Source organism: Silene latifolia, chromosome 1 (genome assembly GCF_048544455.1).
Source record: "Silene latifolia isolate original U9 population chromosome 1, ASM4854445v1, whole genome shotgun sequence".
NCBI classification, from domain to species: Eukaryota; Viridiplantae; Streptophyta; class Magnoliopsida; order Caryophyllales; family Caryophyllaceae; genus Silene; species Silene latifolia.
The window spans coordinates 40,952,972-40,977,811 of record NC_133526.1 but is presented as its reverse complement, the minus strand read 5'-3'; the positions used below and the strand labels follow the sequence as shown (position 1 = coordinate 40,977,811).

General features: G+C 43.9%; 1 protein-coding gene across 1 annotated transcript; it reads right to left on the bottom strand.

Annotated features, from left to right (window-relative positions):
• Window positions 1-21,939: 21,939 nt before the first annotated feature.
• LOC141644705 (protein FAR1-RELATED SEQUENCE 5-like) lies at window positions 21,940-23,652 on the bottom strand. Its single transcript, XM_074453965.1, has one exon. The coding sequence runs from the start codon at window positions 23,650-23,652 to the stop codon at window positions 21,940-21,942; it is 1,713 nt and encodes a 570-aa protein (XP_074310066.1).
• Between the last annotated feature and the right edge of the window lie 1,188 nt (window positions 23,653-24,840).

Genomic DNA, 24,840 nt, shown 5'->3' with positions numbered 1-24,840 from the left:
AACCTGTTGGGGACCAGTTGCCTGACAACTTCACCCTGACTGATGTGCCTAAGTTCAAAGGAGTGGAAGACCCACTCAACCATATCCGTTCTTTCAAGGACTACATGGCCATTAAAGGGGTCAAACATGAACTTTTTAATACCCGGATCTTCCCATCCTCTTTGGAGCCGATTCCTCGCCAATGGTACTACTCCCTTGATCCGAAAAACCTTACTACTTGGGATGAGATCGCAGTTGAGTTTGCCAAATAGTATGCCGACAATGTCGAGATCCAGGCCAATACCCGTACTCTCGAAGTGCTAACCCAGAACGACAAGGAGGGGTTCACTGAGTTCCTAACCCGTTGGAGGAGGGTGAGTACTCAATTGGTCAGTAAGCCGAGTGAATCAACTTTGGTGGAAAAGTTTGTCAACAATCTCCGCCCGGTTTATGCCAACCTACTGAGGTATCAGAATATCAAGACCTTCCAAGATCTGCAGATTCTTGGGACGCGCATTGAGGACGACCTCCGAAAGGGTATCTTAGCAAAGACCATTGACAGAGTTTATCAGGGATCCACCTCAACCGGATCTCGCCCTTACGGCCAGACAAACAAGATTGATGAGGTTAACCTCGTTGAACCATCTACGAAGAAAACTGAGCGCCCCCAGAGAGTGTTTACCAACATAGGGTCGGCTTATGCAAGTGCCCTGAAAAGACTCATGGACCAGGGGAAGCTACAACCGATCGGACCCACCCCGGATCCGATCGATGCCAAGAAGTCTCGGTTCTGGAATCCCAACGCTTACTGTCAGTATCATCGAGGGAAAGGGCATGATACCGAAACTTGCTTCAAACTCAAGCACCTCATTCATGACATGATTGAGAAAGGAGATTTGCCTTTACCCCCACCAACTAAACCGAACAATAAAACGAATCCCCTGGAAATTCACGCCATCTCTGATGATGAGCCGACCCTAGAATGCTCTCACCTCATCCTGCCAGTTGATGACGAGGTGAATGCTTTGGAAAAAGATCTTTCAGACGGAGTGTTTGTGTTTAGTGCTGCCACTATGCTCACTATGTTTCAGCAAGTTGAGGAGGCCATAGCCAGCCTCTCTGAGAGAATCACCCGACTCGACGACGCCTACCGTCGACTCATCTTCAACCCCCAAGCACCGCGTCCGAGGGAGAATTCCCCAAACATTCAAAACTACCCACCCTAGGAAGGATTATTCCCGCGACAATTTTGGCATAGTCCCCACGAAAATCACCCTCAAAATAACTACTCTCAAAATAACTACCCCCATAAAAATCGCCCTCACAAAAGTATCCCTCACAAGAGCTACCCACCGAGGAATACCCCTCCAAGGTATCCTCGAGACTCCGAAATTAACGGCATATGGAGAGATGATGTTGAGGACGTATATATCATCCCAGGGAAGGAGAAGCGGGCGAAAGAAATCGGGCATCTCACCCGGTCCGGACGTCCCTATCAAAATCCGAACAATCCAACGGTCGTCCCAACAACGAATGACCAAATCGTCCCAGAGGTGGACACTCAACCAAAGGCTCCTGAGAACTCAATCCTGAAACAACTTCAGAAAGAAAAGGCCGAGATCTCAATTTGGCAACTGATCGCAACGTCTTTTGAGCATCGACAGGCCTTGCTGCAGGCCTTGGGAAAATTAACCGTGCCCCCCACCTCTTCCCCAGAAGAAATAGTGGCGCACATGACGAGGGACGCCCCTGATCTAAACAACCCGGTCGTCTTCTCCGACGAGGATATCCCTCCGTTCGGAGCCAATCATAACTTGGCCCTGTATATCACTGTCCAATGCCTCCAGAAAAATATACCCATGGTCCTCGTGGATGACAGTTCTGCGGTGAATGTCATTCCTCTCAAAACTGCCCACAGGCTGGGTATCAAGGAATCTGATTTGGTACCAACGAATCAAGGAGTACGCGCCTACGACGGCACTCGTCGCAAGGTCGCTGGGCTAGTCACTTTGACCATCGCAACTGGACCACTAGAAAGACAAACCAGTTTTCAAGCGGTCGACATCGACGCTTCTTTCAACATGCTCCTGGGACATCCCTGGATTCACGCCGTCAAGGCGGTCACCTCAACTCTCCACCAGAAGATCAGGGTCCCCTTCAACGGGAGAACGATCATAATTCCTGCTTCCCCGATCAAAGCCGTCATGAGAAAGGGGACAGCCTCCCAAGCCATTGAGGAGGATGATAACGAAATGTGGGGTTTCCAAGCAGTAAACGCCATAACTGATGAATTGACACCCTCTTATTTTGACCCGTTCACCAACCTCACGGTCAACCGTATTATGATGCGTCAGGGTTATTTCCCGGGTTTTCCGCTCAATCCACTGAAGGACCCGTTGCCTCCCTTGAAACAGGCTAAGGTCCCCAACATTCCCTTTGGGCTGGGATACGAACCTACCGACGAAGATATCCAGGAGATGAATCTCCTAGTCCGAAAACGCAAGAAGCACAGAGTTATCCTCCGTCCCTACCACCTGACTCTCAACGGATACTTTGTCCCCGAGAGAGAGTCCGAGCTCTACCACGGATTTCCGGAATCAATCTATGACTTTGTGGTGAAGGCTAGGTACCCGGGAGTGGAAGTCTTCCAGGACTGCTACTTTATCCCCGACAACATCGAAGCTGCATCAACTGAGTCCAAGCCGTCACCATGCCTTGACGGACAAGCTGTCACACTCCTCTTTGGGGAAGATAACGTCAAACACCTCAACTATGAGGACATCATCAACATCGCCCTGAAAGACAATCAATTTGATCCAACCGCCTTAATCTCCGATCATCGACCGGATAAAGCCACCCTGTGGCGGAGGAAGACCGTCAAGTGGACCGATCGCAGGGCCGCATTCTCAAGATAACAATCGGAGAAGGCCCTATGTTCAAGGAGGGAAGCGAAGAAGGATCGAGTCCGAGTCGAGTCGAGTCCGTCGTAGCTCCTAACACTCCTGATGTCCCAGTCAAGGTCCCCTTCCCACTGTTTTATCACAAAGTCGTGGCTGATTCAGAGGCTGAGTCTACTAGGGTCACCCCCACTTCCATGAAAGGTGACAACCTGGAGCCTGTTCCAGGGGCCACTTCCTCTGTTGTGTCGCCTCTGACTGACCACGAGATGTCTGTCCTTTCCGAGCTTTTCGCTCGTGTCAACTTAATGAACGCTAAGTTTGCTTATGACTCGTCTCAATTTAACTGCAATGCAATTCTGAATGACTATGAGGAATTTGACTTGAGTGACTACCCACCTCACCTAGCCAAAGAACTTGACAAACGGGAAACTAGAACCCCCATCATTGAGGAGACCGAACCTATTAACGTAGGAACCGACAATACACCTCAAGAACTTAGGATAGGGACAACCCTGGACCCCTCGGAAAGACAACAGTTCATTGACCTCCTCCACGAATACAAGGATGTGTTCGCCTAGTCTTACAGAGACATGCCTGGGATTGACAGGGAAATTGCGGAGCACCGGATACCCATTAAACCAGGGGCTAAACCTGTGAAGCAGAAGCTACGCCGGATGCGTCCTGAGTGGGCCCTAAAAATCAAGGAAGAAGTGGATAAACAGTTCAAGGCAGGTTTTATCAAGGTGTCTGAATACTCGGATTGGGTGGCCAACATTGTGCCAGTACCGAAGAAAGACGGAAGAATTCGGGTTTGCGTCGACTTCAGGGATCTGAACAAGGCAAGCCCCAAGGACGACTTCCCTTTGCCACATGTTCACATTCTGGTGGATAACACTGCCGAGCATCCTCTCCTATCCTTCATGGACGGGTATGCTGGGTACAACCAGATTAAGATGGCTGAGGAAGACATGCACAAGACTGCGTTCACTATGTAGTGGCGTACATATTGCTACACGGTCATGCCTTTCGGCCTCATCAACGCCGGAGCAACCTATCAAAGAACCGCTACCACTCTCCTACATGATATGATGCACAAGGAGGTAGAGGTATATGTCGATGACATGATTGTCAAATCAAAGGAACGGGACGGCGACATCAGTGCCCTCCGGAAATTCTTCGCTCGTCTGCGGAAATATAACATGAGACTAAATCCTCAGAAGTGTGCATTCGGGGCCACCTCCGGAAAACTCTTAGGACATGTCGTCAGCAAAAGAGGCATTGAGATTGATCCAACCAAAATCAAAGTACTTCAACAAATGCCTCGGCCTAGGAACGAGAAGGAGATTCAGGGATTTCTCGGTCAGGTCTAATACATCAGCCGGTTCATTGCCAAGCTCACTATGATTTGTGAACCAATATTCAAAAAGCTTCGCGCCTCCGATCACACTGATTGGGACGACGACTGTCAGAAGGCCTTCGACAGGATAAAGGAAATCTTATCCAAACCTCCTGTCCTCATGCCACCTCAACCGGGGATTCCTCTATCCCTATACCTGACTGTTACCAATACAGCCATGGGAGCAATGCTAGCACAAACAGTTGGCAACGAAGAACGAGCCATCTACTATATCAGCAAAAAGTTCATCGAGTACGAGACAAGGTATAGCCAACTAGAAAATACATGCCTTGCCCTAGTATGGTCAACAAAGAAGCTGCGACATTACATGCTCAGCTACACAGTCCACATCTACTCCAAGATGGACCCGGTTAAATACATCTTCGAAAAACCCGTGCTAAACGGAAGGCTGTCTAGGTGGACACTCATGCTGTCCGAGTTTGATCTCAAGTTCGTACCCCTCAAGGTTATCAAGGGAAGAGCAGTTGCCGATTTCCTGGCAGAGAATCACGTCAACGAAGACCCAATGACCGACACATGGTCACTTCCTGACGAAGACATCCTTTGTGCCGACTCCGATGCATGGGACCTATACTTCGATGGTGCATCTAATCTGAGAGGCTTCGGGGTAGAAATCCTTCTAATATCACCAGAGGGAGAACATGTTCCGATCTTGGTCAAGCTAGACTTCGCCGTCACCAACAATGCCGCTGAATATGAAGCATGCCTCATCGGCCTACAGGCAGCCATCACACTTGGCATCAAGAGACTGAGGGTCCACGGCGATTCCTCGTTCATCATCAATCAGGTGTCCGGATCGTGGAAAATCCGATCTGACAGCTTAGCTCCCTACCGAGCTAAGATCAATCAAGAGGCCGAGTTCTTCGACCAAGTCGACTACTTCCACTTGCCACGAGAGGAAAATCAATTTGCTGATGCCCTGGCAAAACTTGCCGCGCTCGTCAACATACCTGACGACATGACATCAATGCCCCTATGTGTCGAAAGAAGGAGCAAGCCAGCTCACATTTGTGCCATTATCGACGACGAGGAAAGTCATGATGAACCTTGGTACCAAGCCATCCTCAATTACAAAACCAAAAACGAATTCCCTCCCAACTCTGATCAAAGAGGACAAAGAGCCATCCGCTTACTTGCATCACAATTCGCGATAAACCAAAATCAACTCTACAAAAGAACATCCCAAGGAATTCTCCTTCTTTGCATTGACCATCACAAAGCCAATAAAGTCATGGGAGAGGTTCACGACGGAGAATGTGGCCCTCACATGAGTGCAATGATGCTTACATGGAAAATCATGCGGCTAGGTTACTACTGGACCACAGTGGAAGCCGATTGCCGTAACTACGTCAAACATTGCCACAATTGCCAAATCTTCGCCAACATACAACATATACCACCATCCCTTTTATACACCATGACATCACCCTGGCCATTCTCAACCTGGGGCATTGACATCATCGGGAAAGTCAACCCGATAGGCACCAAGGGGCATTGCTTCGTCCTCGTCGCCATCGACTACTTCACCAAATGGGTAGAAGCACAGTCATATGCAGTCTTGACCGCCAAACAAGTGGCCAAGTTCATTCAAAATAACATCATCTGCCGATATGGGGTACCCCATGAAATTATCAGCGATCAAGGCTCTCACTTCCGGGCGGAAACTCAAGCTTTGCTGGACAAGTACAAGATCAAGCGACATCGATCGTCCCCCTACCGTCCCCAAACCAACGGAGCGGTGGAGGCATCGAACAAAAATCTTGTCACCATTATCAAGAAAATGCAAGACAGTTACCGCGATTGGCCAAGCAAACTCCCATTCGCACTCTGGGGATACCGAACCTCCATTCGAACACCGACAGGCACCACGCCCTTCTACCTAGCATACGGTATGGAGGCGGTTCAACCGGTAGAATTAGAGGTCCCATCTCTACGCATCCTACTGGAGAGTCAAGTCCCTGAGGTGGAATGGATCCGCCAAAGGTACGAGCAACTCACTCTTCTAGACGAACGGCGACTCAACGCCTTGCACAACGTCCAGCTATACCAACGACGTATACAACGGGCATTCAACAAGAAGGTTAAACCCAGAAACATCCAGGAGGGCGACTTGGTCCTCAAGTCAGTTCGAGCACCATTACCCGTCGATCCGAGGGGAAAATTCAAACCCAACTGGGCCGGGCCATACCTGGTCAAGAAAATACTTTCGGGGGGCGCAGTGAGACTGAGTGACCTAGATGGAGAGGACTTTAAAAACCCGACCAACCTAGACCAACTCAAGAAATACTACCCTTGAACCAAAACAACCAACGACCTAGCCTAGTTTTACAACTAGCAAAGACCTCAACCCTTTTCAAGTCAAGTTCCTCAACGTGTTCTGATTTGAAATTGCATGTTTTATCGAGTCTAAGCTGCGGCACCTTGCCCGTTTCAAATGTCCTTTAATCTGTCAAAGGCAACATCCATTTACACTAAAACAAAAAACCCCTGAACTACGAGCATGGTTTGATTTCACCTCTTCAGGTGGATACGTAGGCAGTCCCTCTTACGCCTGAGGGATACAACCACAAAACCCAATCAAATTCACAAAACATTTCGAACTACGATCATGGTTTGATTTAACCTCTTCGGGTGAATACGTAGGCAGTTCTTCCTTACACAAGGAGGATACAACCATTCCCACGATCAAAAACACCAATCTCCAAATACAAAAAAACATCCCAAAAAAAAAGAAGGGAAAACCATTCCCTTTCCCACCAAAATACAAAAATGAGCCTTTCTCCCTTTCCACAAAATACCACTTTCCCGAGTGCAAATGTTTAGGGCGATTCAAGTCGAATTGCCTTCACCAAATGGATGAAAGAAACAAGTGTTCACAATTTTCGACACGAGCAATCCTCTTATTTAATTAATAATGGGAGGGATTACATTTCAACAACAAATAAAGCTCGACGAGTCTACAACTTGTCAAAGCTAAGGTGTCAACTAAAACACCTCACATAATAAAACTAGCACAAAACACACAATAACTAGCTAGTACAATATAATAAAAACTTACAACAATAATACAACATAATAATAAAGTGGGTAATGGAGGTCTTCACTCTTCCATTTTACCCTTGCCTTTTCCCTCGGGGTACATCTTCCCCTTGTTCTTCTTGTTGGCCCGCCTAGCATGGACTTCTTCCTCGGGACGGATCCTAAACGGATCTAAGACGGCGACGGCCTCCGGTCTAGCACAAGACCCCATATTCGACCCAAGACGAGCCAATGCACGACCCACCATATTCTTGGGACCGGAACTCCTCCTCTTCGGTGGTCTCATCACATCGGGAGTAGCTCCATCAACATACTCCTCAAAGAAGGCACGGTTGGCCTTGCCAACCTCTCGATACTTCAAGTCGACAACCTCGTCCTTACGAAATTTGGATCTCTCTTCCAAGGACGGAGCACGTGACCACTTGACATAAGCGGGAGTCACCCATGTCGTGGCAACGGGGTTTGGCACCTCCCAAAGCGGCCGAGTGGCCCACCATCTTTCGAAGAACTCCAAAAGCTCGGAGTTCCGGAAAACATTCTCTTGAACAAGAGTATCTTGAGAAGGCACCTTTTGTTGACGCCCGATTTGCCTCATGAGCCTTTCGGGATAAATGAAGGAAACAACCTTCAAGCCCACCACCATCAAAGAACGAGGACTAGCACCCGAAGCGGGCAACCCCGTGAAGGACCTCAAGTGCCACCACGGCACCACCCAACGGATATGGGGACCGCCCTCCTCCGCCAATCTTGCGGCCCAATAGGCCTCGGTGGAAGCGAAACTATCCGGGTACAACTTCTTCCTCATGGTAAGGTGACGGAAGGAATAAGAAGAAGAATCAGCCGGAGGCTCTACATACCTTAGCCTCTCCAAGAGCCACACTCGAAGGATCCTCGGGGATCCGAAAGAGGGAGCTTCTCCACAAGAGCCTTCCTTGTCCAAAGCTTGGATAATCTCTCCAAGCACCAACCATGATGGATCTCTACCATGCTCCATTTGCTCAATCACATGAATAAGGGTCATGCTACCATGGCATCTTGGCCCTTCCTTCTTCAAGACATCAACAAAGAGGTACACATGGACAAGGCAAAATGCAAGAGCCCTTCTCCTAGCCACCTCCGAGACATTAGCATCTAATCGGTTTGAAAAGATGTTGATAAGAGCCAACATGTCCACACCGTGTGGAGCAAGAAGAAAGTTGATTTGGCTTGTTGAGAAGCCCAACATGGAACAGAATTTCTCCTTATAGCACAACCGAGTCAGAGGAAGCACCGGAGCGCAACCCGGCCACCCACCAATGGCTCCAACTTCTTAGGCAAGAGGACAAAGCTCACCTATCGGGAAAACGAAAACATGATGTTTCGAATCCCAAAACCGAGAACATGCTTCAAGAAACGAAGGTTGCACCTTGACTTGACGAAGCACCAACAATTGACAACCTCCCATGCAAATGAGTTGATACCTTTCGGGAGGCGACAAATCCCGGCACCATTGTCGCAATGCGTTCTCAAAAGCCTCCATGAAATATTTTTGTGGAAGAAGAAGAGGTTTTGTAGAGATGTTTTTGTGTTTCGGATGATGAAACGATGAAGCGCAAACGTCCCTATTTATACAAAATGATCAGCGCATTTTTCGGAAAAAGGGGAGAGCCGGCTTCCATCGCCAGGCTGCTCGCGCCTCTTTGAGGCTTCCCCAGGATTCCCGCTGTTGACTTGTCTCTTTCAACATGTGTTTTCTCCTGACACCTCAAACCTCCCGCCAGGAAGCTCGCGCCTCTTCGGGAAGATCCAGGATACTTTGTGTTTCCTCACACTCACATTTCCTTGCTTTCGCGTTTTACGAAATCCGACACGGTTTCCATGACGCAGCTTTAAACATACGAATTTTTTACTTTCCTTTTTTAAAGGGGGAAGGGCTAGTCGCCCCGATCCGCGATGGATCGTTTCCATGTCAATCGAAATTCCAAAAATTTTTCGCTTTTTCGCAATTTTTCATCAAAAATCAAAATCGAGAATTGATAATACAACATCAATTTTCATCAAAATTCAAGCACTCACAAATTCGAGTCATGACCTCAAAAATCAAAAATCAAATGTACTTGCAAAAATCCTTTTCTAAAATTCTTTCCTGACGGTTTGAGTTTGAATTTTTCGAGTCGCAAATCAATTTCAATAATTTCGACGCAATTTAATTCACGACACGAGTTAACTGCTCAAATTTTCAAATCAATTCCTTTTGAATTCCGAACGTGACGACTTGTCGCGGAATTTTCAAAATTCATTTCAAAATTTCAATTTTAACTTCAAGTCATCGTGGTTAATTTTGGTTTTCAATCAAATGCTTTTACGTGTTTGCGTTTATTTATATGTGCTATCTGTTGCCTGTTTTCTACACTAACGATGCAGGAACTGGTGCAAACATCAAATGGAGAATCAACAGCCGACAACGCTCCTCCGAAACACAACACAAAAAAGCCAAAAATCACAAAACAAACCACAATCCAAAAACACATATATATAAACCGCCTTACGCAAAATACATCAACGCGCGTTTGATATGGACAACTTACCATACAAACAGGGTTCAGTACAGACATCTATCATACAGACACTGGCCTAAAACAACCGTCTATCATACAAACACTGGCCTAAGACAACGAATTGGGGGCTATCCGCCACCTACCGAACTAAGCACTCTCTATCCTCTCAAACGGAAAAGAAAGGGAGCAACACAGGAGACAGAGGAGCAGCAACGGAAGCAGAGGTGATTACCATTATGGTAATACCCCGTTCCTGCTCCACAACAAAAATGAAGACAGTGTCTTGCAGACTTCGGATGATGAGAAGGCCAAGAACCATGATGCAATGCACCGCTCCGGTGCTGACCCCCAATCATCAGCCATCCTGTCTATGAGCCACAACGAAAAGGACAAACCGGCCACGTCAGCCGCCTCTCCTCCTCTACGGAAGCATCCTCCACCACCGCCTCGAATACGGCAGCCTCCTCGGCCTCTACAGCCCCTCCAGGATCGACTTCCTCCTCCTAAGCCTCAACGGCAGACCCCATAGGGCCCAAATGATATCCTGCAATAAAAAAAAAACACAGCAAACAAAAAACGTCAGCCGAAATTTCGGCAACAACCTGCAAAACAAAACAAGGGCAATCCCGCCCAAAATCCAACCAAACAAAACGGTTCACAAAAAATACAAAAACGAATCGCCCATCTTTTCAAGCAAAAGACGGGTCAAAACCACAAAAACGGCATTTCAAGACCCATACAAGGTCCGCCTACAAACCAAAATACATTCCCGACACAATGGGGTATTTTTCTACGGCTCAAAAAGGCAATTCATACGCTAATTTGAGCCCAAACCGGTCAAAAATTCAAAAGCAACCGCAAAAAGGCAAACGTGATTTCATCACACCTCAAGGTGACCTAAATTACCAATAAGGTCCATTTCAAGGCAAACTGACTCAATTCAAGCCAAACAGACGCTTATTTTGTCAGACATAAGACCGTCACAAAAGGCAAAAATCCAATTTTGCCCACAAATATCCAACGAAGGTCCATAAATGGCAAAGACGGGTTTTTCCAACTACAATGCAACCTAGTGGGACCCACTACCCAAGCAAATAAACTTCGCATTGTGGAATGAGACGGTTTCTCGCCTCACTCACGTTTTTCGAGCATAGGGAGCGGGAACGGGGACCAAAATGCAAACTAAAAGCACCCCTATACTCCTAAGCAGGTTTCTAACCTAATGCAAACATCAATTTCACTCGAAATGGGCTCGATCAAAAACGCCCAATTCGATTTTCTAGGGTAACATTCGCCCTAATTCATTCAAGCTAAGGATCAACAAATTTAAATGGATTCAAGAGGAAATACATACCTTGAGATGACATTGTTGATGAGGGCAAGAATTCGAACAAGCTAGAAGGTCCAACAATGGCAAATTTGGCTTTGTTTTGTCGAAAAGAAGGAAGACGAGATGATGAATGGTATGCGGCCTGAACTCACGTCTTTTACAGAAAAAAGGGAAGCCCCTTTGGTTCGCCAGGTGGCTCGCGCCTCAATCAGGCGTCCCTCACTCCTTTAGCGAATTTTGGGCTTTAGCCCAATTTCCACATAACAAAATTCGGATTCTCATTGACGATATTGGAAATCGTCTTTTCCTCAAAGACAAACAAAAGCAAATAGTGAAAATTTAAATTCGCTATTTTCAAAAATTTTCAAGCAAACGGCGATCAAAACCGCCAATTTCAAAAATAATAGTGAAATCAAATTCACTATTTTCCTTCAATTTCAAAAAATAGCGAAAATTCAAAAAACCGCTATTTTAAGCGACGACGATTAAAACCGTAATTTTCAAGATAATAGTTGGAAATTGAATTCCACTATTTTCACCACATACGTCAATGGCGGCACATAAACCGTCACTTCAATTAATAGTGAAGATTCCAAATTCACTATTTCTTACAAATGTCAACGGCGGCATATAAACCGTCACTTCAGACGTAATAGCAAACTTAAAATTTGCTATTTTCCTTCAAAATTAAAACAAACGGCGATCGAAACCGCCACTTCAAGTTCAAAGAAGAACGACGAATAGTGAAGATTCCAAATTCACTATTCCTTCAAATACCAGCAGGGGGCTTCCTCGCGGAACCCGCTCATTCCAAAAAACAGTGATAGAGAAAATCCATACTCACTATTTCCACAGCGGCATCACGAGTTCGCTACTTTCAAAACAAGCCCATTTGACGCGACTATTCCCATGGTCCGTTAATCGACCGCCTCATTGGCTGGCGAGCCTTTGTCCGCAACCTCTCAAGGACAGATCCCGAAAATGCCTCGGGTACATTTCCTTACCTTTGGCTGGCGAGCCGTTGTCCGCAAGCAGTCGAGGACAGATCCCAAAAATGCCTCGGGTACATTTCCTTACCTTTCAAGGACAGATCCCGAAAATGCCTCGGGTACATTTCCTTATCATGGCTGGCGAGCCTTTGTCCGCAACACGTCGAGGACAAATCCCAAAAATGCCTCGGGTACATTTCCTTACCTTTCAAGGACAGATCCCGAAAATGCCTCGGATACATTTCCTTATCATGGCTGGCGAGCCTTTGTCCGCAACACATCAAGGACAGATCCCGAAAATGCCTCGGGTACATTTCCTTATCATGGCTGGCGAGCCTTTGTCCGCAAGCAGTCAAGTACAGATCCCGAAGATGCCTCGGGTACATTTCCTTGTCACAGCTAGCGAGCCTTTATCCGCAAATGTGCAAGGACATATCCGAATATGCCTCAGGTATGACCCCTTCTTATGGCTGGCGAGCCTTTGTACGTAATCTAATAGACTTTAAACGACCCGCACGGATAGTCGACAGACTCTAAACTGTTCCCGACGACAGGTCCTTGACTCGTACCCTTGAGTTGCCTTGGCGTCGCCTTTCCCGACGACAGGTCATTGGCCCGAATCCTTTCGAGCCGCCTAGACGTCGCTTGGGTCTCCAGGTTGTAATCTTCGATTTACCTGGGGGCTCTACTTTGACTTTCGCCCTGTCCAAGCCTCAGTCAAAGTGGGGGCTCTGTAGATACCCAGTATCTGCTGAGACTCCGACAAACACCCGATGATTATCGGACTACAACATGTTTTGGAATCGCGGCGTTTGATCAACAGTTTGTGTACAACTTTATGTCGGAAAACTTAAAACGATTTTGAAAATAAAACATTTCAAAACATTTCAAAAATACCTGGAGTGTTTAATGCACGACGACGGGGTCGCAATGACACTAACTAGAGTCAAAACCGACACCGGACCAAAAACCGACTCAAAAATTCAAATCCCGACTCCAACAACGAGTCAAACCGAGTCAACCACCAAAAACAAAACATTTCAAACCTTCTACCTTAAGTTTTCCCGGATTCATGTTGGTCAAGTACCAAACATGTGACTACAAAACCTAGGCTAGAACAAATCATGATTGCGTTTGTTGTGAAAGTGACAACACAACTCGAAGAACCGCGACGTGGCTCGCGCCTCTTTGAGCAGCCCAAGTGGCCACGTCGCTCAAAACTCACACAACCACTCATTCTCCTATAAATACCTCTCAAATGCCACCCATTTGAGACTTACGCGAGTGTCCGCCCCCTCTTTTCTCCCTTAAAATTCTCGACTCGACTTCTTAAGTCACAACCCGACGCGTATTTACGACCTACCGATCGTAAACACGAGCCTTAGACATTGTTTGGTACCGTCATCGTGCATTAAATCACTTGACCGACCACTTCGACCACTACACCATCACTAAGCTTAAAACACTCTTTTTACTTACCAAAACGGTTTTAAACCGAGTTTTTTCCGATCAAACGAGTTATTACACTTACGTCGGTCACTCGCCATAACCAAACATGTAAGTATGAGGGTGTAAAAATCCTCTTTTATTATGTTTTCATTCATTTCATGACTATAACATGCTAAAACTTGCATAACATGAACCAAAACATGGGATAAACGAGCCAAAACTGATTTTTGGTTTGAGGCAGAAGCCCCTTGGGTCGCCAACTTGCCCGCGCCTAAATGGGGTATTCAGACCAGAGATCAACCGTGTTTGTTCTCGTCATTCCCCTTTAATCCATTTTCATATTTGTAATCGGTTTTTACCATTCCAAATATTTTCGAACTCTTTTTATTTTATTTCACTTGTTTTAACCATAAAGCATTTTTCACCCTTGGTTCCTCATACCATGACGGTTAAATCCGTGTTTCGGTGATAATATTTGGTTAATGACATTTAAAAGGTATTTTAAAGCCTTTTATTTCATTTCTTTACATTTTCAAACAAACATATTAGTCACCAACACAAAGTCAACCTTGGTTCTACATACCATGCTGGATTTTAACCCAGGTACGATGATGAGTATCGACTAATAACATTCACATGGACTTAAAACAATTAGTCCATAGTTATTTTCAAAACTATTCATGTCAAGTTTGTCAAATCGAACCCGACACCGAATATTATCAAAATATTGATGATTATTCGAGTCTAGTTCTTCAAATCAACAAAAGCGGTCTAAACGATCCCCTTTAAATCAAACCGGGTTCAAATACCCATTTTCAACACGTTTTATAACGTTTTCCAAAAGGTCAGAACACGGCACATAAACCGTGGGCTAACCCGCGCCTAAACAGGCTCTCCATTTCTCACTTTCAAAACCAGAGGGAGGCCCCTTACACCGCCGACTGGCTCGCGCCTCATATAGCCGTCTGGTACAGGGCCTGTTCCCTTCCAGCATTAGTCTAGGACGATCCCGACTCCGGTTAACTCGGATATAGGACGGATCAGATGACTATTTGATTATCCAAAACCATATTTACAAAATGCCTTACTAAGACAAATGGATCATGTTATGCACCCTAAACCTAATATGGTAAATGGATGTTTAATTTCCGTCTTGCATGCAAATCAATAATTAATCCAACTCGACATCTTATACTTGATACTTGGATTAAATCAACCGACTTATAAAGCTCTCACATGTTAGGTTTAAATTATTGGATGCACATTCATGCATTTAAACCATTTTATCAACTTTTGCATTCAACCAACCAAGATCGATCAGTAGAGGCCGCTAACGCGGGAGGGATTGGGTGTCTGATTAAAGGGCTTCCCAATACGTACCTTCACCTCTTACTCAGAAACTTTGGATAGTGGACGACCTTATCCAAGGCGTACGAGAGTCATTCTAGAGATAGGATGCTAAAGAGGGACGATTCCTTATCTTTAGTACCTATGTCAAACGCTGCTTTGTGCTTCGATTTGACCGAGGTATAAAGTGGAATTCGAACGGGTTCCAGGCATCCCACAAATTCTTGGTGGCGACTCCGAACATCTCTAATAGTTTCGAGACCCTTACCGAGACGAAACCGACCGATCTAAAACGATCCGGTCGAAAGCCTTTTTACGCCGCCGAGTGTGGCTTTCAAAAGACCGTTGCATGCCCACAGATCGAAGTGGGGGCTCGCAGGTGGGCCGTGTCCACAGAACCCTAGGTGTATCCTACCATGTTTATGGAAAGGAATATAACTTCCATAATAACTCTTTCCATATCTTACTATCTCCCTCAATTCTCGTTGATCTCCCTGAATGCTCCCTGACTTCTCCGTGACTTATCTTTCCTAAACACGGATGCTTCCTTCAGTGGGCTTTGGCCTCCTTCTACACACGCCTGCTGGCCCATTACCCCTTTCAGCGCCCTTTCTCCCAATCGTGGGCTCCCCTTCTTCCACTCCTTCCTTTATGATCCATTACCTACTAAGTGGGCTTTACTTATTGTGTGAATTTTAGCCCAAACACCCGATATCGAAATTCGCGTTTCACTGTGATCAGTCGTCTTCACCATCATGAACTCTGTTTAGGTGATTTTTATCAAGTTAATTGTATTACGTTAAGGCGGTCTTACTCGTTTGGATGGTTGATTGGTTATTTGTGTTTGAAATTTAAATAAGGAAATAAAGTACGAAATAGGAATTGACACGTAAGATTTGGTGAGGCGGAAAACCCAATGTGGGAACAACCGCGGGAGGGACGGTACCCTGCCAAATATTGCACTAGCTTCGAATAAGAGGATGAGTACAATTGAGACGGAATGTAAATCTAGCTAGCACAATGTATTATGTGAGATCTTGAATGCCCTTCTTTGGTTGTTTCCCTGGCTATTTATAGGGTAAGAACCCTAGATGTATCCTACCATGTTTATGGAAAGGAATATAACTTTCATAACAACTCTTTCCATAACGCGCCATCTCCTTCCATTCTCCATGATCTCCTTGACTTCTCCGTGACTTCTCCCTGAAATCTCCCTAAACTCTTTCCAAAACGCGGGTGCTTCATTCTAGCGGGCTTTGCTTTTCTTCGTACGCTCCCTGGCCCATTTGCTCTTTAGCAGACGTTCCTCCACCCGCGGACTCCTAGCTACTAAAGATCGTCGACAATTTACTAATTATCGTCGACAATTTTAATAAACTTCCAAAATTGCGCCTCCCTCACACTCCCCCTTATATTTTCCACATTATTCAAAAACTAACCTTTCACACTTCCAAATTTTAAAAAAAAAAACCCGACTCACATAACAACAAAAAACCGTTTCAACCGCATCATTTCTGTCATCAAATTCAAACATTCAACAAGGTAAGTGATTGTTATTAATTTTTTTTTTTGAGTATTTTCTTAGTTTGTAAATTTGTGATGGAATTATGATAGATGCCTTTATTGTAGACGGAATTAGGATAGATGCCTTGATTTGAATCGGATTTAGTCGTTTTTTCCAAAAAATTAATCGTTAAATTGAAAAAAAAAATGAAAAAAAAAACACGTACTGGAAATTTGGGGACGAAGAACATTTTCGTCCGGTTCGAGGCCCTGCATTTAAAATGTTCTTCGTCCAGTGTTGGTCTTGGACGAAAAACATTTTCGTCTGGGCCTGGACCTGGACGAAAATGTTCTTCGTCCAAGCCCATTTTCGTGTTTTTTTTCTTTTTTTTTTGAATTTCTCGTTTTTTTTATAAAAAAACTTATTTTTCCGTCTTGTTTTGTTATCGTTAAAAACTAATAAATTATTAATAATAAACCTCGTCCGTGGCGAATTCGTTGTAAATTTATTTATTTTATTTTTAAAATTTTTAAAAACTTATTTTTCCGTGTTGTTTTGTTATCGTTAAAAACTAATAAATTATTAATAATAAACCTCGTCCGTGGCGAACTCGTTGTAAATTAATTTATTTTATTTTTTAATTTTTTTTAGATTTATTTTTCCGTCTCGTTTTGTTTTCCTAAAATAATAATTAATTATTACTAATAAACCCCGTTCGGGGATATTTCGTTTTATTTTAATTTTTTAATTTACTTAAACTTATTTTTATAAATTCTTTTGTTTTATTAATTTAAGTAATCAATGCGTTTTTGTTATTTTTTGAATAGATGGTCGGTGGAGGAAAAGGCCGTCACGTTCGAGCTCGAAAAGGGCTCCAGTTTGAGTCTGAGGTTGGAGATGGTAGTACACAGTCGTGGACTGCGGAGCAGTTGGAGGAAGTGGCTCGGTCTGGTGATGTGATAGGTGAGGAGGAGGCAGGGTCTAAGCGAGTGCGTAGGGTGCCCCGTAGACGGGATGAGGAGGGGCGTTTTCAGCGGATGTCGGATGGTAGTTCTAGTAGTGTCGTGGCTCCGAAGAAGAAGAAGTCGGGTAAGGATGTCTCTTGGTTGATTTCCGATCGTGTTCCGGGTGTTCCGATGTTTCCTCACGTGATTCCCAGCTTTGGGGGGCACTTTGCCAACACCTTATGGCCGACTCCTAATGAGATCGGTCGACCAGTTTTGACGGGTTACCACCGGTTTGGTAAGACGAGGTTGTTGAGTTGTTGGCGACAACCTTCGGCCGTTTAGACTATTTATGACGGTAGTGGTCTTTCTCACCTAATAGATTCCATGGCCGAGCATTTTAACATGCCCCTTATTTCTGCTTTCGTTGAGAGATGGAAACCCGGCACCAACAGTTTTCACATGCCTTTTGGGGAGATGTCCATACTCCTTCACGATGTTGCGCAGATCTTAGGTGTTCGGGTTGATGGTAACTGTTGTAAGGTGGAGAGTACGGACGGGACGTTGGCGGATCCCCTTATGTTTGTTTGTGGCTTCTTTGTGATTTCAGCAAACGAGTTGAGGTTGCCGTTAAACCCTAGTAAGAAGGCCCATATTTACAAGAGTGGGGGTATATTGGTAGATGCAGTTTGTGACATGGCGGTATCTAGTTGTGATGTTGTTTTTGCTCAGGGGTTTTTGGCTGCGGTGTTAGGGTCGACACTTTTTGTCGACAAATCAGGTGATAGGTTACGTCCTCAGTTGTTTCCCTTAGTGACTGATACTGATAGTGTACACGACTACGCTTGGGGAGCCGGTGTACTAGCCTTCATGTACCGACAGTTGGGTGTGGCTTCACGTGCTGGTGTGAAGACTATTGGTGGTTGCTTGACTTTGTTGCAATCGTGGATCTATGAGTATTTTCCTATGTTCAGACCCGGTCCACCTTCGGTAATTGACCCTACTCAGCCTCGGTCGTGTTCTTGGAGATCCGTTGGTCCCTTCGCTCAAAATGCGGAGAAATTGTTGGAGTATCGGAGGTTGTTAGATGGGCTTACTTATGCTTCCATTAGGTGGGATCCGTACGGGCCGCGTCAGGAGGAGTATCATCCTCGTAATCTGTTTGCCAGTTGTGTTCGTTTCATGGACATAGCCAAGCCGTACCAGCCTGATCGGTGTTTACGACAGTTTGGGTATGTGCAGATAATACCCAATCCCATTATGAGAACGGTAGCGCATCATCCTGCTTCGGGGATAGGATACGAGGTTAGTGTCGGGGTTGCGGTGGCCGATCATCTTTGGGATTGCTGGGAGGATCACTTGGTTTACCTTTCATGTAGATCGAGACCAGTTAGTTTCCCGGGTGAGACGGCGCCAAATTATGAGGATTGGTATAATGGGAATTCTCACCCGTTGATCATTGATCCCGACCACCATGAAGCCCCCGCTGCACATGATGATTTTGATATTCCTGCTGAGGTAATAATTTTACTTACCGTTGTTGTAATAATTGTTTAACTTTCTTACTGTTTGTCTATAATTTTTCAAATGTCTTAGTTATTTTTGTCAATTTGCAGACTGCACGTGCTGTAATGTTTCAGTTTGCCGAAGCCGAAATGATTGCCGATGACAAGAAACAACTTGCCTTTTTCCGCAAGATGATGAAGAACTTCGAACCATTTTTTGAGAGGGCTAGGGAGATAGAAAGGCATAGAGGACCTCGTCAAACACCCGGTGATCGTGTTCAGCGTAGAGCAGATGGTGTGTATACCGATAGCGAGGAAGAGGATGATCAGTAGTCGGGAGACTAATTTGTGTTTGTTTTCATTTATTTTGTACATTTTTGAAGACATTTTTTATGTTGGATGACTATGTTAGTTGACTATTTGAACCTTGTTTAATTAAAAAAACATGACGGTTTTAAATTCTGAAATTTCTTAAATTTCTGGAATACATAGCAACTGATGCAAATTCATACATTTCTGGAAATACTCACTACTTCATGACAATGGCCAACATAAGGAAAACAAACAAACACAAGATACACTTAAAATAAAATTTCATCATCCTTGACATTTCCGAAATCTCTTTTTTTATACCTATCAGTTGCTCTTTCATGACATTTCCACTTGATGCATCATCACCTTCATCTTCACATGCTATCTTCAGCTTTTTTGTTATTGTCAAATGATCTTCCGTCAACCACGACACAAAATGATCGCAAGGTAAACACTTAAAATACGCTTTCTTTGGATTAGTAACTGACCCGGAAATCTTGATGATAGCGTTTTTGTGACAACGATTACAACATTGATTCTTAAAATTAAGGCCTTCAATTGGGTGGTTTCCCCACATTGAGGATGATGTTGACATAAGTAGAGAGATGAAGAAGAAAATAGAAGAAGATGAAGATGAGTGAAAAATAGAAGAAGATGAAGATGAGTGAAAATATATAAGAATATGTAGATGTTTATATAGGGAAAAATAACCGTTATAATTAAAAAAAAAACCGTTACAATTCAAAAATAACCGTTATAATTTAAAAAACCCCGTTATAATTCAAAAATAACCGTTACAATTCAAAAATAACCGTTACATTTCAAAAAAAACTGTTACATGACATTTACTATTTTCCCCCATTCATAAACGAAAGCTTCATTATTGTGCAAAGTCAAATAAGACACTTCCATTAAACATAGACGAAGAATGCATTTGAGAATTCCGCCATAGAGGCATTCGAGGTATAATTGTTCTCTCAACAGTCGTATTATAAGACACAACTTCTGATGAAGCAGTAAACGAGAAGATGTGGGAGTTTCGCAGGTTAAGAAGTGATCTCTTTACATATTTTGAGCGCATCCTCACCGTGATCGATTACCCAAGACTGTCAGACTCATGTGTCGGTAGAGTGCTGGACCTAGGAAATGTTTATCTCTACATCAATGATTTGTTGACTCAATATATGGCTACCCAACCTGAAGAAATTGAGGTTCAAGATCATGAATAAGATAAGGAATCGTCATCTTCATCATCGGAAGATAATTAAGTTCGATAGTGGTTTAATTATGTTATGTTTTATTTAATATCGTTGTATGGGTTTAGGGTTTGAGGTTTGGGGTTTAGGGTTTAGGGTTTAGGGTTTAGGGTTTGAGGTTTGGGGTTTAGGGTTTAGGGTTTAGGGTTTAGGGTTTGAGGTTTGGGGTTTAGGGTTTAGCTATGTTTTAATTATGTTTTAAGTGGTTTATGTAATGTCGTTGTATTTCAAATTAAGGAATGTTTTAATTAAATTATGTTTTAAGGAATGTTTTAATTAAATTACGTTTTAAATCATTTAATTAAATTTCGTTGCATATTAAATTAAATTATCCAAGACATTTAATCGGATAAATAAATTATAAACTACAATAATCGGATAAATAAAATATAAGATACAATATTCGGATAAATAAAAAAAAGCTAAGATCCGGTCTCGAAACTGCGCCATAAAGATAGCTGATGTCGATACATGCCACTATAATGAGCTACGCTTTCATCATGTATCCAACAAGGGGCTATTGGAGGCATAGGTGACAAGGGGCGTACCCGGAGCCTCAGATAGTGGTTTCCTGCATGTAATACCCATAAGACACCATATGGGGTATGTGCTCCGGTGGGGGCTCGTAAAGGAAAATAAGTATGACTACCATTCCGATGTCGGTGACCTTCTTGATCGTCCCATGAAGAAATACAACATATCACCCAATTGTACATCGTAGCATAACCATATAGATCGAAACTGTCCATCCAATGACCCGAGCCACACGGTATCTGATCCATAAATGTAATTCTAGCTACCTCCGCATCAAATCTCACTGGGCCATAAATATGATCACGGTAAAGGGGACTACGGATTTCCCTAAGTAAATCTATTCTAGCCATCGTGAAATGAGATTGGTCACCCCGAACAGCATGTGAGAGAACTCGGAAACCACAATGACCGTCTCCGGAAGGATTATACCATGCTTCTAGATACTCGGTAAACCAAGAAGGCAAAAAGTCAAGATAAGGAAAGTACCTCGAATGACAATAGTGTAGTCTACCTCAAGAGGTGCGCAATGCGATGTGCTGAAACTCCCCGTACTCGTGGTAGCAGTGGTAGACGGTGTACGAGGGCCCGTTTGAGTGCATCGGGGGGTACTAGACGGAGTAAAACGAACCGTCGGAGTGGAACGGGGAGTAGTAGACGGAGTAACAGGAACCTTCGGAGTGGAAAGAGGGGTACTAGTCGGAGTATGTTGGGAAGACGAGTTTATTTGGGGCGTAGCTCTGCCTAATCGAACCCGAACTCGTGCATGCTCAACGGCGGACGGCTCTCTACGAGTTCCCCTACCCGGACGTCCTCTGGGGTTCTCGTTCACCCGAGGCTCGTTTACATCCTCCTCATCCAGATGTATCTGAGAGTAAAGGGCATCGAACATGGATGATCTCATACTCGGATCTGCATTCCGAATTTCATCGAATAACTCCTCCATCGATCATCGTCACAAGCCGGCTTTGCCTCGGAACCATCGTACTCCAACTTCCTCCAAAATGCATGTAACACATCAACAGGGACCCGAGATCCGTTTCTAGCAATGCGATGAAGTGAACAAGCACATAACAAACCAAGTGTAGTAGCCTTTACACAACCGCAATCGATCATCAAGGAATCTTCCATCATCTTGGCACCTCTTTCGAATTCTCCACGCAATTCAATTATGGCATTCTTTGATATTTTATAAGAAAGTCTGGAAAATAATCGATGAATCCCCGTCAACCGCCTCGATCTAGATAACTCCAACGAGTGTCGGATCTCAACATGTTGCGTTTCCATCAAAGAATAAAAACGAATCCAGATGCTATCAATGGCCAGTTTCGCGCTATTCAACCATCTCTTCAAATTCGCATGAGCCGACTCAACCCGGGATGTAGAAGTGTTCTCAAAATGAGTTATCTTGTTCGTTCTATACTTGGCCCATTTTTCCAAGTGCGGAAACCATTGCCTCTCAATATAAGCCGCCACTCCCGCCCATTGCCTTGCCAAATTGCCCCACGCCACATTAAACTTATCTTCGGTCTCCGCCTCGACAACCGCTTCAAACAAGTTACAAGTTATGTGCTTAGCCCAACTATCCCGACCCGTGAGATCAAGTGCTTTCGTCTCCAAGTTAGAATATATATGCCAAAGACATAGCAAGTGAGACGAATCCGGAAAAATAGTGGGAATCGCGTTCAACAAACCTTGCTCGCAATCAATAACAATAACATTAGGTTGAACGACATCATTGAGAAGGGCCTTCAGTTTCTGTAAGACCCACCGATATCTATCCTCGGACTCATGCGTCACAAGAGCATACGCGATCACAAAGCTCTTCCCGACGGGTGTGACTCCAACCATCTCAACAAGTGGAAGACGGTATAAGTTTGTCTTGTACGTGGAATCGATCAGGACCACATAATAGTATGATCGAAACATCTTAACGGCTTCTGGATGAGCCATGAACACGTGGGTTAACTCATCGGTCTCCTGATCAGTGACCCAATAATGAACGTACTTATGCTGAACCGCAAGTGCTAGCATCTGTTGTGCCGGGTTTCTCCCATCTCTTTCCTCGACCCTTACTTTCTGAGAACGATTGTAGATTTGTCGCCGATTAGGTCTTGACTTTTCCGGATTCCGTTGATGCAAACCCGCACTAATAATTGCCGGTCTAACGTGAGCTCTAACTTGGGCATCGATATAAGCCAACTCCTCTTCATCAAACTTTGCAAAGTATCTGTCGCCGTCACAATACAACGTTAAAGCATGATTATGAAACCCAGATCTCATGACAAGCTTCCACTTATTCTCTTGTATTTCAACAACTTTCATTGAAAATTTGCATTTGCACCACGCGGTAACCGTTTTACCCCTCATTAAAGAATCGGCATCCTTATTTACGGGACCTCTTCCACCTATCTGGCAAACAAAATAATCTTGTCTCAAATTCATGTTACGACCAACTCTCTTGTTGCTTGCTCTTTTTATACCAAACCCGAGTCGGAGTCCGATCTCAAATGCCCAATTAAACGCTTCCATACTTGATGCAAAGAATCTGGTAGTCGTAAAATGACCTGAGTAATCAATACCGTCTCCATCGTTATTCACCTGCGCACGCATTTCGATAAATTAGTTAATAATTAATTATTTTGTACGAAAGGAGTCGGAAAAAATAAAAAATAAAAAAAATATAATACAAATATGGTAATTAATTATTTTAATTGTTTTATACAAAACGAGTCGGAAAAAATTTAAAAAAATATATAATATAAAGACGGTAATTAATTATTTTAATTGTTTTATACAAAACGAGTTGGAAAAAATAAAAAATAAAAAAAATATAATACAAAGACGGGAATTAATTATTTTATACAAAACGAGTCGGAAAAAATTTTAAAAAAAATATATAAGACGGTAACAAAAAAAAAATACACGAAATGGGCCTGGACGAAAGAATTTTTCGTCCAAAACCAGGCCTGGACGAAAAATCCCTTCGTCCAGTATGGGCCTCGGACAAAGGAATTTTTCGTCCAGGCCTGGTGTTGGACGAAAAATTCTTTCGTCCAAGGCCCATACTGGACGAAGGGATTTTTCATCCAACACCAGCCCTGGACGAAAATTCTCTTCGTCCAGCCCATTTCGTGTTATTTTTTTTTTTCGATTGCATTTTCAACTAAATCCGTCACGATTCTATCATAATTCTGTCTACAATCAAGGCATCTATCCTAATTCGGGAATCAATCGATAATAAAACATAAATTTTAGACAAAACTAAATCGTAAACTCACCTCGTTACTAGCTTCATTGTTGAAATCGTTGTTAAAATCGTTCTCGTTCATGTTGTTAATTACAAATCCCGCTTTTTTTTTTTTTGAAAAATCGTCTTTTTTTTTTGTTTGAAATATTTTAGTGAGACGATGACTTGTGTTTTAGTGCGACGGAAATTGCATTTGTGTTTTAGTGAAACGGAAATTGCATTTTAGTGAGACGGCTATGGAGTTATGTTATGGAGGGCAAACTTGGAAATTTACATTAATTGTCGACGATAATTAGTAAATTGTCGACGATATATAGCAGAACCCTCTCTTATTTCTCCTTCATGGCCCATTTTCTTAATTACTTATCAAGTGGGCTTACCCCATTAGGTCATTATGCAAATTTTGACCCAAACAGTTTCCCCCCAATTCCTTGCGAGATACGTTTTGAGGCGTCGAACAAGGAATTTACGTAACTGATTTAAAAAACCCTAAGCCGTCATTTACACTCCCCCATGCACTCATCATTACTCGGCCGCCCACCTCCTCATTT

Coding starts and splice junctions, on each gene's coding strand:
- LOC141644705 (XM_074453965.1), bottom strand. CDS start 23,652: ATGCGTGCGCAGGTGAATAACGATGGAGACGGTATTGATTACTCAGGT.